At 37.8% G+C, this 14613-nt stretch overlaps 1 protein-coding gene across 1 annotated transcript in view; it reads left to right on the forward strand.

Annotated features, from left to right (window-relative positions):
* Positions 1–14613, forward strand: part of LOC146465113 (SWI/SNF-related matrix-associated actin-dependent regulator of chromatin subfamily A member 4-like) — a 41320-nt gene that overhangs the window by 8166 nt on the left and 18541 nt on the right. Inside the window, exons 7-19 of the mRNA XM_085129010.1 lie at positions 2061–2301; positions 3270–3577; positions 4442–4603; positions 5135–5252; positions 5581–5744; positions 6775–6841; positions 7933–8043; positions 8733–8861; positions 10001–10114; positions 12268–12318; positions 13143–13205; positions 13750–13857; positions 14458–14544. Of these exons, the coding sequence (XP_084985136.1) occupies positions 2061–2301; positions 3270–3577; positions 4442–4603; positions 5135–5252; positions 5581–5744; positions 6775–6841; positions 7933–8043; positions 8733–8861; positions 10001–10114; positions 12268–12318; positions 13143–13205; positions 13750–13857; positions 14458–14544 (1723 nt within the window). The remainder of the gene's footprint in view (positions 1–2060; positions 2302–3269; positions 3578–4441; positions 4604–5134; positions 5253–5580; positions 5745–6774; positions 6842–7932; positions 8044–8732; positions 8862–10000; positions 10115–12267; positions 12319–13142; positions 13206–13749; positions 13858–14457; positions 14545–14613) is intronic.

Raw genomic sequence — 14613 nt, forward strand, 5'->3', positions numbered from 1 at the left:
TGAAAACGGCAGATCCGGAGTCTTAAATTCAGACATGTGGCCGCCATTGAACGAAAACAACTTTTCCAAATGATGATTTGCTTTGACGTCACACAAGTAGAGATGAGTGGGTCCCCTCCCTCATGATATACGCGCAGATAATGGAGTTTGATTGGGCCGCTTTTGTTCAAGACAATCAAAACAATAGATCCCTTCTGGGAGAGGGAAGAATTTAATCTAGTTTTAATGAATAAATCAAATGATGATTTGACGTCACACAGAAGTGATGAGTGGGTCCCCTCTCTCGTGATATGTGCCTGAAAAATAGATTTTGATTGGGCCGCTTCTGTTGAAGACAATCAGAACAATATATCCTTACTAGGGGAGGACAGAGTTTAATGCATAAATTAATGTGCACATTCATGACACCGATGAAAAAAAAGATACCCGACCGAAACCTAGACACGTCATGCCCTGCGGGCATTCCGTGTAATAAGCGCTAGCGTGAGTGAAGACATTTATACTGCAAGTTTTCGAGGTGCAAAAAATCGGTGCTTAATCGAAGGAGTAATTTGAAGTCAAAATGGCGTTGGGTAGTTCGCATAATAATTCAAATATTGAAATCCTGAATCTTTGCCTCGCAAATGTTTGTATTCCGTCTTTTCAGAGATAATAAAAGTAACTAACAATCCAACACTTGAAAGAAGCTTGTTACATGTATCTCCGAGGGTATGTTAAATACGCAGTGAAATACGTGTACGTTGATTTACCTGCTTTTCAAAGCACTCAGTGTAAGTTTACGAAAGAGAGTTCGCTGAATTGTCATAAAAAATCCTGTTTTTTAAATTTAGTTTTCTTAATTTGTTCATTTTGATACAAGCGACGGGGCAAACGTCTAAATTAACCGTAATTTGCATAGGGTCGAGCTAGGAGCAAGTTTGACGTTTTGTTTTGCACTTGTGGGAACCGCTGCTTCTGATTCGTCAGCTTTTTTTGTACGTGTCCGACCAAACAGCTGCTAAAAATATCTCCTGAATTTTAGAGCAAGCTTGTGTTCTAAAAATTCGGATATTGAGAGGGAATATTATTCTTGTTGCAGTGCCAAGTTCATTTTAAAAGAAAGAGGTTTGAAATAGACTGTAAACACAAGCGAAGCGACAAAATTTGAGAAGCCGACACAAAGGTTTCAAATTACAATAACATGGTCACGCGGCCGAATATATTCGAATATAATCCGTAAATTTCGTGGGTCAGTTTTTTTTTCTTTTGCTTCTCCTAACTTAAAATTGAAATAACTTGGCAAAAAATACAAAGTAAACAGCGGACTTACATTCTGGAACGCTGCCGTGTTGCATCAAATAGCTTGTCACGTCAGGAGCCCGAGTGACAATGACCGACAATGTGTTGGAATTGCAATTATTCGGGTGCTGAGCGACACAAAACATGCCGAAATATTATTTGTTTTCAATTTATAAATGATTTTAAAAGGTCTGGTAAACGGAACTCCACAGACTGTGTCGAAAATTCAAGTTTGCTTGTTTTTTCTTGAGCAAATCTGCACGCTTCGAAGCTTCGATATTGCGCATTGTCCTCAAGAAGTCTTCAAATGTTTTGGGTATACCGAGTTTTGAGATATTAAATCAGAATCTTCCTCAGTCAAACTCGAAAGATTTTTCAAATGTGGTCGGATGCTCGAAAACGGATTCTCATTTTCTCATATGGTTCAAGCCTTCAAGGGCCGAGAATCGTATGTGTATCGCATATGATCATCATCCGGCCCTAGTTAATGTTCTTTGGTGTGATTTTGCCATTAGAAGCTGATGAACCAAAGCACAAAGCAAAGGAGACAAAAGCGTATTCAAACTCTACCGCGTCTTTTCTTTACCGAGGTTTTACCTAGGTGAACTTTCCCGCGGCAACTTTGGAGCCATACCGCAACCGAACCGAGGAAAAAAAGCGTCCTACTGCAGGAATCCCGAGGGAAACCCGCGAGTAGGTCCCGCAGAAACGACGCGGCAAATGGGTCTATAGTTCTAGTCGGTACTGTATTTGTCTAACGACACATTCTCCTTGTGTTTTAGGATAACTGAGAAACTTGAAAAACAACAGAAGATGGAACAAGAACGAAAGCGCCGTCAGAAGCATCAGGAGTACCTCAACACCATCTTGCAGCATGCGCGAGATTTCCGTGAATACCATCGGTCTATACAGTCCAAGGTGGTTAAACTAAACAGAGCAGTGATGAGTTATCACTCCATAACTGACAGAGAGAAGAAGAAGGAGGAGGAGAGAATAGAGAAGGAGAGAATGAGAAGGCTGATGGTGAGTGCAAATCTCAAATACAATGTTGTTGTTGTTGTTCTGCATCAAGGTTTAATAGTTCTCAGGCTAACCCCTGCTGAGGATCTTGCACAGTGTACTCCTTGTAATCACACCCCATTAACTCTTGCGTGGCGAATTTCATCTCTATGCGTCTCTCCATTCTCCATTCTTTCCATGGACCACCAAGTCTTCCTAGGGATTTGGTTGTGGTTGAGCCTCTCCTTTAATCTGTTGATTACATCGCTTGGGTAGTACAGTGCACTTACACTTACTTACTTACACTTACACTTTTGAGGCTGTTGCGAGAAGGCTGTCTCATCTCTCAATGCAAAAGTCCCGCCTCTCAAGATGAAAGTCTCATCCCTCGAGACGAGAGTCTCATCTTGCTAGAGGGAGTTAGTTACCTTTAAGCAGTACTGTAATTTGTGTCACAAAACAGCACAGCCATACCTGCAAGATGCACAACGTATTAAAGATATCTTTGGCAATTTTTTTACAGGGTTTCTTTTCAGGGTATCTTCAGGGGAACATGTGTATCAGCAATTGGTCACACAGTGAACTTGATTAATCAAATATTTCATCCAGTAATGAATCAAAGAGGCCATTCTAGAACAGTGGCAAGAAACTTGCCATGTACGGTGGACATGTAGGAGGGTTTATTCTAGAGTACACCTTTGTAGGATTAACAGCAAATAAGAATGTATTGCCACATAAAGATTAATTATTTTGCTGAGTGTCTTAAAATGTAATATAATAATAATAATGATGATGATCACTTTATTTCAGCCTCTGGGCCCGGTTGTTCGGGTTGAAAGGCTGGTTTAGCCTCTAGCAATAAATACATGCTAATGTTCCAAGCAAAAATAAATAGATAAATAAATGAGTACAAAGGCACAACAATAGAAAAACCCATAAAAATCTAAACTCTAAAACACAAACCCTTGCTATGTTTCTTGTGATTATTACAGGCAGAAGATGAAGAAGGCTACAGGAAACTGATTGATCAAAAGAAGGACAAGCGTCTGGCTTACCTTCTGGCACAGACAGACGAGTATGTGGCCAGTCTAACAAAGATGGTGCAACAGCACAAGAAAGAACAGAGGAAGAAACACATGAAGGAAAACAGGAAACGACGCAAGTCCGACTACGATGATGACGAGACACCAGAGGGCGACCGACATGTGCCTGTAGTGGACACTGAAACTGGAGTCGTTCTGAAAGGAGATGATGCTCCTATTGCTGATGATTTGGATGTATGGCTTGAGAGTCATCCAGGGTAAGGGGCATCCTGTACAGATATCGTATTAGATGGATATTGTTTGTCCACCGTAAAGAGATTCAAGTGCTGATGTTTTGAACGTTCAGATTTGCTCTGACGAAGGTCTAACGCTCAAAGTGTGAATGCTCAGATCTCTTTACTGTGGCCAGATTACCTTACCAACTCTTTTGATAAAACCAAATATTTGTTTCCACTTCCTCACCAATGCAGCACCACAGTTTCTGTTGTTGTTGTTGTTTTTGAAAAGCTAAAATTGGGAGAAATTAGGATAAACTCTATTTATTCACAGTATTTCCATCAGCTACATAATTATTATTATCAGCTAACTATCTATCTACCTACTGGTAACTAGAATTGCAAAAGTTAAATAAAATAATAAAACAATAAACGCTGCTTTTCTTAAAATCTTACCTATAAGTGTGACAACTCAAAATCATTCAAGGAAATCGCTTGGCGTAATTCTATTGGTAAACTGCTCCACAACTGAGCTCCACTGTATGAGAAACTTTTCTTCAAATAATCGGTGCAGGGTTGTGGAAGAGTTAGCATGTTTTCAGTATTCCTTAAGTTAATGATAAGAATTCAAATTATCACGAACAACAAAACATGATCTTAAATATTCTTAAACTGTCATGTTACAGAAAGCAGAGCTAGCATCTTACTTCTCTTTAGATGTCTTTTCTTGATCAAATTTACTAGTCAGGAGAATGAATGAAATGATCACCAAGGTGAAAATAAACTGTACCATACATGTAAGTAATGTGTATGAGTATGGGAACACCGAGGAGAAAATAATATTATGATGTTAATGTCGACACTGAGACTTAATGCTAATGGTTGCGTGTTTTATTCTTCACATAGTTATCTAGTGGCTCCGCGTCAAGAACAAGAGTCAGATGATGACGATGACGAGGAGGAAGGAGATGCTGAGGAGGGTGAAGGAGACAATGAAAAGGAAACTTCTGAAAAGAAATCAGAAAAGGAGAAGAAAAGAGAAGAATATGGCAAGGATGAAGAAGAAGAGTAAGAACTGTTTTTAGAGAATTTTACATCATGATGAGGGGAAGGGCCGTGTGTGGGCCACTTAGGCTCTGGTGCGACTTTACCTTTACCTTTTACACATTGATTCTAGTATGAGTACATGTACAGTCAACTCTCGCCTTGTGGACACCTCGCTATTACAGACAGCAGCTAAATCCCCAGCTAAAGTAAATCACAAATGTTTGACTGAAATAAACTCCACCATTACAGACTCTATTAAGGACACTAACTTGCAGTCCCGAGGATGTCCACAATAATGGGAGTTGACTGTACAGGTGCGTTTTTTTTGGGAGAATCCAAAAACGGATTTGTAATCTCAGATCATTCAGATCATGGTCCTTCAAAGGAACCAGCGAATCCACTCTGGACAAGGATTCCTCGGTTCGTTTGATGCACCGTGATCCGAGTTATCTGAGATCACAAATCCGTTTTTGAATTCTCCCAAAAAAACTCACCCTACAATGTAATCTGTGAACCTGTGACCAATAATCATGGCTTTTTTCTTAAATTCAGAATTGATGACCCAGCTGTCATGGAAAGTAGGCAGTATTACAATATTGCTCACAGCTTCCAAGAAGACATTACTGAACAGCCAAGCATACTAATCGGTGGTCAGCTCAAAGAGTATCAGGTAGGTATCTACATTTTTACAAGGATTTTATTGTGGCTCTAATTACAGAGTCATAGTCATGTTATTAAATAATATTGAACAAAATTAGTATTTTTAAATGCTAAGGCTAATTACGCATATTAAGGACGGTGCCTACTTATCAAAGAAACAAACATGATGTAATTAAAGAAAAAGGTCTAATATCTAGAGACTCTGATTCACTCATAAATGCTAGGCTTTAAATTCTTAATATAGAAAGCCTCAAGAAACACCAATTGCAACCAATAATTGTTCACTCAAGTTTCTTGACCTCTAAGAATTACATCTAAATTCATTTCTTTGCTTTCAGTTGCGAGGACTTGAGTGGCTGGTCTCCCTTCACAATAACGCCCTAAATGGTATCCTTGCTGATGAGATGGGTCTTGGAAAAACCATCCAAACAATTGCCCTGTTTGCTTACCTGATTGAGATCAAGAAGCTAAATGGACCTTTCCTTGTGATTGTACCTCTCTCGTAAGTGCAAGTTACAGTACTTCTTGTAAAGTTGCCGTACATAAATGGGTAAACAGACCAAGTGAGGCTTTAAGCTACTGTATTTTGTTCTATTTCGAGCTTTCACCAATCCACAGCATCATCATCAGATTCTTTTTTTTTTTTACCTATCAGCAATTTTATTCACCTTTCAGTTGTAACTTATAACTATTACATTCAGTTACAGGAGATCTTAGCAAGCAGAGTAGAGCTTTTCAAAGAAGATCCGCAGTCATTGTTTAAAGTTATTTAAAAAAAATTAGAATTAATGATGCATGGTATCAGGTACATTTTCCATCATAAATATTACAAGATTCCCTGGTGACGATGCTGTGGATCAGCAAAAGCTTGGAATAAAACAATTTAATACAGTAGCTTAAGGCCTCACTTGACCCACTTACCCATTACCCAAGATTCTACTGAAGGAAAACTTCACATGTTTACATTACATTAATGTTAGCAAAAATTAATAACGTAGCTTGGCATGTTGTTAAGTTTCTCTGTAGTTCAGTGAGTACAGGAACCACCCTTGGATATCAAGATATTTAAATAGCATCTGGGTGTAGTTAGTCATCAGACATGCGTCGTGTCTGAACACAGCAAATTACTTTTAAATTGTGTCAGACATTTGATGCATGTGGTCAGGCACTTTCCAACAACCCATTTATAATCATCTTTTGACATACATGTACATCAGGTGCTGATCCAGACCACTTTCCACTTTTTATGGACATTGGCCAGGTGTTTGACAACAAAATTAATAGATACTAATTGGAATAAAAGAAAATTCCTGTGTATAGTATGAAAAATGCCTGTCGGAATGACTTTAAAACCCAGGAAATGGCACTTTCAGGAGTCAGAATTTAAAATTTCCTTGGGGACTATTCCCCTGGACCCAATTACAACCTCATGCCATCAGCGCATGCATTATTGGAACATGGCCACATTTCCTCCAGGATCCATGTCTGTACATGTATCATTCTAACTGCTTGTTGAAATTATTGTTCTGCAGAACACTATCGAACTGGTTGTTGGAATTTGAGAAATGGACACCGTCAATCATTGTCGTGAGTTACAAGGTGAGATTGTACATAGCAGACGTGTTTGAACCCCAGAACATGTTACAAACAAGATTACGCAAAAAGTTGTTTTCAGTTGGTTTTGACTACGCGCAGCACACTTTTTAAAACCTGTCAGGAATTAAACCACCATGTTTACCAGGTGTCGGAGGTGTGCAACACTAAACCAGGGTTTCGCTAACACCACTAAAGATTGATCTTGATGAGTGGGGTTTGATAGTAGAACCTGGAACATTTGTTTGTCGTGTATTTTATTAATTTTTTTAGGAAGGTTCCATTGTTGAAAAGTTTCCCAGAGGGCAAATGTTTTAGCCCTGACTGCTCATCTTATACCTCCTTTCTAATAGATTAAAGCATGCTTCTTCCCAGGTTTTGCTGAAGAGACTCTTTGCCAACTTTGCATTGCTACATTTCCTGATACTACATGTACTCGTGTTTTATTCAGTTACAATATGTATTTGTACAGTTTTTTTCCAGATGCTCACAAACCCAAACAGAAATCAGCCCCCTGTCTGTAATCCCAACTCTTTCTTGTCGCCAATACACACCCTTTTCCCAGGCTCGCAAGTAAAATTACTGTCCAGGTACCCATTCCTTGAAAAAAAAAGTCCCAATAACGTTTCGGTTTGGGAGCTATAAATTATTTAAAATCCAAATCTAATGAATGCAGATTTTAGCCTGCACACCAGTCCTACATGCTTCACTAACTTAGATTTTTATTGCTTAGCTTTCCAAACAAACATATTTTGAATCTTTAATGTAAACATCATGAAAATAAAATACTTTCTGGTCCCAAAAAGGTACCGGGACTGTCAAGAAATGGGCCCCTGGGCCATAATGCATAAAGAAACTTATGTGGGAGTTGTCTTCAACCATTCCCTGCATTTCTGGGGTGGGGGTAGTTCTTATGGTCTATCATGGATTGCTTGGCTGAAGGCTGAGTAATGAGTATAGGGGACACAAAGAAAGGGTGACAAAATCATTTGGAACATAGAAAACTCCAACCTAAGTTGCCTCTTAGTGGGCTACAAGTTTCCAAAACAGACTTGACTGCCATGATGTGCTAATTGTGTACAATGTTTCTCTGTCAGGGCTCACCCAACATGCGCCGATCAGCTGCTTCTCAAATCCGTGTTGGAAAATTCAATGTTGTTCTCACCACGTATGAGTATGTGATGAAGGACAAGTCAGTTCTCTCCAAGGTTGGTACATAATTCTCTTCAATGGTTAAAAATACATGAATTGTACTTGCGGTATTATCACATGCTAAAAAATTTATATTTCATCCATAAAACATTGAATGAACTCAGTATTATTCTATAAAAAAATAAATTTCCTTGGAAATCTCTTCTAAGCGTTTTGCCAGAAAATCTTTGATCTTTAGGCAGTCTTTTGAAATTCCTGGGAAACCCATGTCATGTGGTCAGTTTTTTTATTTCTTTTCAGAAATCACTTCAATCTTAATTAATATTAGTGTCAGTTGTATATCAATAAACATGGCTACTTGTGAAGACATTTCTCTTCCTACTGTACATTTTCAACTCAATTTATGTCACTTGTGCACTTTGCTCTCTAATAATTCCCTGAGCCTCTAGGCAAGGGAAGTTATTAGAATTTTGACAAAGCACACATGAAATTATTTCCTAATTTCATAAGTAGATCATTTGACTACCTTTTAATATCATAGGTGACAAATCACACTCACAATTGTGTGTTTGACTTGTCTACTGTCTCAAGAAATGTTGCCCTATCAATTTTGTAATTTCACATGCAAAATATTATTATAAATTAACAAAGAAATTTTGTGCCAAAATTGAGGAGTAAAATGTCCCCCATTAATTAACTGTATAATTATGTAACCAGAGCATGTTGTATTTTTGTTTGAAATCAGGTGCGCTGGCGATACATGGTTGTGGATGAGGGACACAGGATGAAGAACCATCACTGCAAACTGACCCAGATCCTGAACACACATTATGCTGCACCCCATAGGGTCCTGCTGACTGGAACTCCACTGCAGGTACTGCAATGTTATACATGTACATAATGGTAATAGGACTGAGTGGAGTCTAATTTGGTCTGTAATCATACAAGTGATTAGCAAAATAGGATGACTGCCTAGCAGGAGTCCGATTTGTTTCATCACGAGTATGATTACAGATTGAATTGGATGCCACAAAGTTCTGTTACGAGCTAATCATAACCATTACAATAATATTTCTGAGAACAATTGACTGTGACAAATAGATAAAGTTCAAAGAATATACATTGTAGGAACAACTGTTTTATTTACGAAATACGTGGGAAAAAGGATCCCAGTGAAGTGCAATTGTCTTATCACATCGCGTGCAATGTTGTGTACTATCAATTATTTGTTAGGCATGATGCTTACACTGTCCTATTAATGCTCAAATTATGGCTGTCAATAACCAATCAGATTCAAAAATTTTGTAATACAGTGTAGTTACTGTATGATTAAATTTATTGTCATTCCATAATGTTGCTATGTTGAAGCATTTGTTTGCATTTGGCATCCAGTTTTTTGGTATTAATGAAACACAATTGGCCAACACCTTTAAGAGTTTTGTCGGTGTGTTGCATGAAATTAGGAGTTGTTCTTTTTAATGTTCATATTAACGGCCATCCAACACATGTCCAGTGAGATACAGAGAGATACATTAAGTTTACTGCACACTTTTTAAAACCTGTCAGGAATTAAACCACCATGTTTGCCAGGTGTCGGAGGTGTGCAACACTAAACCAGGGTTTCGCTAACACCACTAAAGACTGATCTTGATGAGTGGGGTTTGATAGTAGAACCTGGAACATTACTACGCTATAATACAGCTGCAGTCATGCAAGGCACAGAAACAAACATGATCTATTTGTCATTGGGTGTAGTGTCATTAAAGTTTATATTTATGACAGAATTTTTTTCATTTGCTTGACCACAATTTTTTCCGAGTCCCTTTCTAATAGGGCCTTGAGTTTGCGGCGAGGATGCCATGTTAATAATAATAATATTGTTATGGGATGTAACCTATAAAATGTCAGAAATAGAGAGAGGTTGTCTAAGTTGGAAAGTGGTCCTTCAAGTTTGAGGCAGCTTTAATATTAAAGAATGGGTTTTTATGATTATCCACATTTCATTATTTTTAGAACCGCTTGCCAGAACTGTGGGCGTTGTTAAACTTTCTTCTTCCAACAATATTCAAGTCGTGCAGTACTTTTGAGCAGTGGTTCAATGCACCCTTTGCCATGACTGGTGAAAAGGTAAGTCAAAGTGCTACACCTTAACCCTTTAACCCCTAATATCAAAGAACAAATTCTCCTTTCTTGTCCCCATACTATTTTTGTAAAAGTACTGGGGAGAAGATATTAAAATATCAAGAAAATTCATCTTGGGTGATTATATCCTTAATTCTCATGACCTCGGGGGTTGAATGAGCATTGATATTACAAGGAGAAATTTGATGCTGATCACTGTTAGGGTTTAAAGGGTTGAAGCAAATTACTCTGAAAAATAACAAATTTGTTATAGCATTAAATTATAAAATTATTGTTATATAAACACCAATGAAATACTTATAAGATTGACTTTTGTCTACTTACTTATGTAAATTTTCTTCATTTTCTTGATAATGATGACAGGATGTCATCGAAATGTCGAAATCTCTCTGCGTTAGTTTTTCTGTTTAATTTAATGAAATACTTGACATGTGAAAAGATCAGCATTATTATGGTTACATAATTAATCGGGCCTTTTGCAATGAATGGTATTTCATTGGCGTTTGTATAATAAACAGAACATTACGTGGCTGCTTGGAGATAGGAAATTTCTCTGCTTGTGTTGAAAAATATTTCACTCGTTCGCTGCACTCATGAAATATAATTTATTTTTTCAGCACTCTAAGGGAAATTTCAAATCTCCGCATAGTCATGTAATATCCTCTATGTAAGAACCACCTTTGCGCAGCAAAATGAACAGCACCAGAGGAAGGTACTACTCAGTACGTAGTTGACAGGTCGCACGTTAAGATTGCATACATGGACACAATAGCTGAAGCCACTTTCAAACTGCTGCAACAACAAAATAATATTTAAGTGCATAACAAAGGTATTCTCCTCTCTATGCTTACCACAGTCACATATTTATTACCTTGTGCCTGTTCAATGTTGAGAGGAAAATCAACCCCACCCTTGGGAGGTTATCCTGGCAATATAATCACTGTTTTGCTGGGTCGTTCAAAGGGTTACAAGTCTAGTAGATTACAGTCAACTCCCTTTGTCGTGGACACCCTCGGGACCACAAATTAGTGTCCTTAATAGTGGGAGTCCGTAATAGCAGGAATTTATTTTAGTCAAACGTATGTACTATTGTTTTTGCCAGGGATTTAGCTGCTGTCCATGTGATCGGTGTGTTTGTGATAGCGAGGTGTCCCCAAGGCGAGAGTTGACTGTATATTTCTGTGGGCATATGAGTTGTAAAATAATATACAACAGATTGTCTTTGTAGATAGTTGCATCAATCTTGTGAACTAAATGCTGCATTAGGGCCCATTTAAACAGTTTCAGCATTTGCTTCAACATGCGTTCAACACTTTGTTGAACCAATGTCTGGGAGCATTTGAAGAGGTCATTCAACATTGATGAAAGTGAAAAAAACTCTTGAAATTGTGTTGAATCAACATCCATACAATGTTCCCTTTGTTCTCAAAAATGTTGAATGATGTTGAAGCCGTTCAAACACTCCGTTCAACATTTGACCATCATTCATTCAACTTTTGTTGAACAAAATTAACAAATCGAATGTGCTTTGGTATTGTCCGTACTCTTATCGACATCGATATTCGTCATCACAGTGGTCAAAATGTTGTGGACATCGAGTGAGTCCACAACAAATTTTGACCACTGTGATGACGAATATTGTTGTCGATAAGAGTGCAGACAACGCTAAACCACCTTTGATTTGTTTTTTACCACAATATCAACGTCAAAGAAAATGTTTACAATAACTGATTGACGCGAGCAGCGTTGTCTAGACTCTTATCGACAATGGAAAATTAGCCAATCAGATTGCAAGATTAGAAACAGTTGTGGTAAAATTAATTAATGTTGGTCAAATGTTGAAACTCTTTATACGGGCCTTTATTTCATTGGAATATCCATGGCTATGTTTTTGAATTGCATGTTGCATTGAACAATGCATGCATACCTATAGCTAATGTGCTGTTTTGTGGGTAAACTGAGCCTGTAACAATGACGATTGTGATCAGGTTGCTAGGGGGATACAACCTTGACAGTTGTGACAGGTTATGGCCCCAAAATACAGCCCTGCATTACACTTACAGTGTTACGAGTAGGCAAGTCTTCAGGCCAATTTATTCACCAGCCAGAAGAATAATACTTTAACATTATTTTGGCAGGTTGAGCTGAATGAAGAAGAAACCATCTTGATTATCCGTCGTTTGCATAAGGTTAGACTCAAGCAGAGCTTGCTACATTCCTTCTGTCCAGTTCCATCCCATCTGTCCCTAATTTACTTGTGGTGATTTGGGCCATTAAATCCTGATGTCCCAAGTCATTGTCTTTCTACATGCAGCAATAGTGCAAAGTTCTGTGTGTTAGATTCTTACTATTTATAGTGCACATTAAATTGCTGAAATTTGGATCGTCCCATAGCCAATCAGATGTTCTATCGAACTGCAAGAACATTCACCACAAATCACTAAATCAATTCGTGTTGCAGTTTGCAGTAGTTTTTATACATCGCAAATCTGATTTGTTCTCTTTCCAATAATTATAATAACCATTCCAGAAAGTGTTCAATTTTCACAGTCACGCTGCAATGAGGGTTGCTACAGTCGAGGAAAAGTTGGGAAAAATACCCTTTTAAGGTCAGGAAAAAGGAAAAGTCAGTGAATTTTGTATCAAGTCAGGGAAACTGCAAATTCTCTAAACTCTAAATTAAGTCGGTAAAAAGTCAGGGCATTATTTTTATTTTTGTGTAGCCACAGGGTTTGCAAAAAAGTTTTCTTTTGGGCAACATTAATGTTGTTTCAAAAAATATTTATGAAGGAATTGCTTTTTGCGGCTTCATTGCCAGTTTTATTGCCAAGGGATTTGTTTTAGATGGTCAGTGAAAAGTCTGGAAATTTTATTATTTTTATCCTGTTGAATAGCAGCCCTGGTAATTTATCTGTTTTTGTCGAGTTCCAATATTGGCTTTATTTTGAACCAATAGAAACTGGTAAATGTTAATAGTTTCTAATGATAATTTTTTTTCTTTAATAATGGGAAGGTACTCCGTCCATTCTTATTGCGTCGTCTGAAGAAAGAAGTGGAATCTCAATTGCCAGAGAAGGTAAGAAAGTAGTAATTATCATTTTATGAAGCCCAGGATGATAAATCAGCCAGATAGTTCAACTCTGCTCATAATAAATGGGTTGTGCATGTACAAGCTTCAACTAGGATAGTGTTCAGTTGAGTATCGTACGGTGTATCACCAAAACTAAAGTGTTCACTCTAAACAACCACAATAGATGTCATTTAAGTCCAAATATAAACCCCTGCAAAAATAATCCCTCCCCGCTCTGCCTTGAAACATCAGGCAAACAGAGAAGCTTAGCGAATTTAAGATTAGGCTTAAATGCTATCTAAAGCAATGACAAATTATTTACATATAGATTAAAAATTCTGAATATTCATGTAAGCCCACAGACAATGTTAGGGTTTGTTGCTTTTTGTTGTTAGCTGAGCATTTCAGCATGATTTAGTTCTTTTTATCGTGAAACTCAACCCGATTTGAAATGCAAAAACAAACAAGTCCTGTTGTGGATTTTCCTTTTAGTTGATGTGGGCTATTTCCAGGTCATTAATAAGTGCTGTTTCTTTGTTATTATTTTTAGGTGGAGTATGTTGTGAAATGCGACATGTCATCACTACAGCGTATTCTTTACAATCACATGCACAAGGCTGGTGTACTGCTCACAGATGGCTCTGAGAAGGACAAAAAGGTCTGTATATCATCAGTTCAAGTAATTAACAATTATTCACCGAAGTGGAGGTGAATAGTGGTCGAGGTAAATATCTACCACTTTCACCGACACTGAGGTGAATAATTGTTTTAGTATATACCACACAAGCTGAATAACTAGCGGGCCAAAATTCCTTTATTTTGGACAGTATACCGAGAAATGGTGGGAAATTTTAAAATCTCGCGCGGCGCGCAGTAAGCGATTTCTTCAGTTGCTCGGAGGTGACTAGTACTTGGCTAATCACCTCCGAGCTAGCCAATCAGCACGCACGAAAAGTAGTATTCACTTATGCGGTATATACCAATCACTGATAACTAATTTTTTTTGTTAATTTTTTTTAGCTTCTTTTTCCTCTTTATTCATTTGGTGAAAGCTAGACTTTTTTTATAATACAGTTAGTGTGGTTAAAAGTAACACAACCATCTCTTTCGAGACTCAATCGCTGGTACTGAAACCTTGCAAGAATCAAAGATCAAGGCATAATCAATGAGAATCGAGTTGAGCGTCAGAGTGTTGTGAGTTTGAGAAAATGAACTGTTTATTGTTGTCATTGAAGTTGTACTTTCCTTGTTGATGCAGGGCCGTGGAGGAACTAAGACCTTGATGAACACTATCATGCAGCTGAGAAAGATTTGCAATCACCCTTTTATGTTCCAGCATATTGAGGTAAGAATACAAGATGCTCCTCGCAGGGTTCACACATTCATGGAAATTGAAATTTGCATTCCAGGCCTG

Source organism: Pavona decussata, unplaced genomic scaffold (genome assembly GCF_977016875.1).
Source record: "Pavona decussata unplaced genomic scaffold, jaPavDecu1.1 SCAFFOLD_157, whole genome shotgun sequence".
NCBI classification, from domain to species: Eukaryota; Metazoa; Cnidaria; class Anthozoa; order Scleractinia; family Agariciidae; genus Pavona; species Pavona decussata.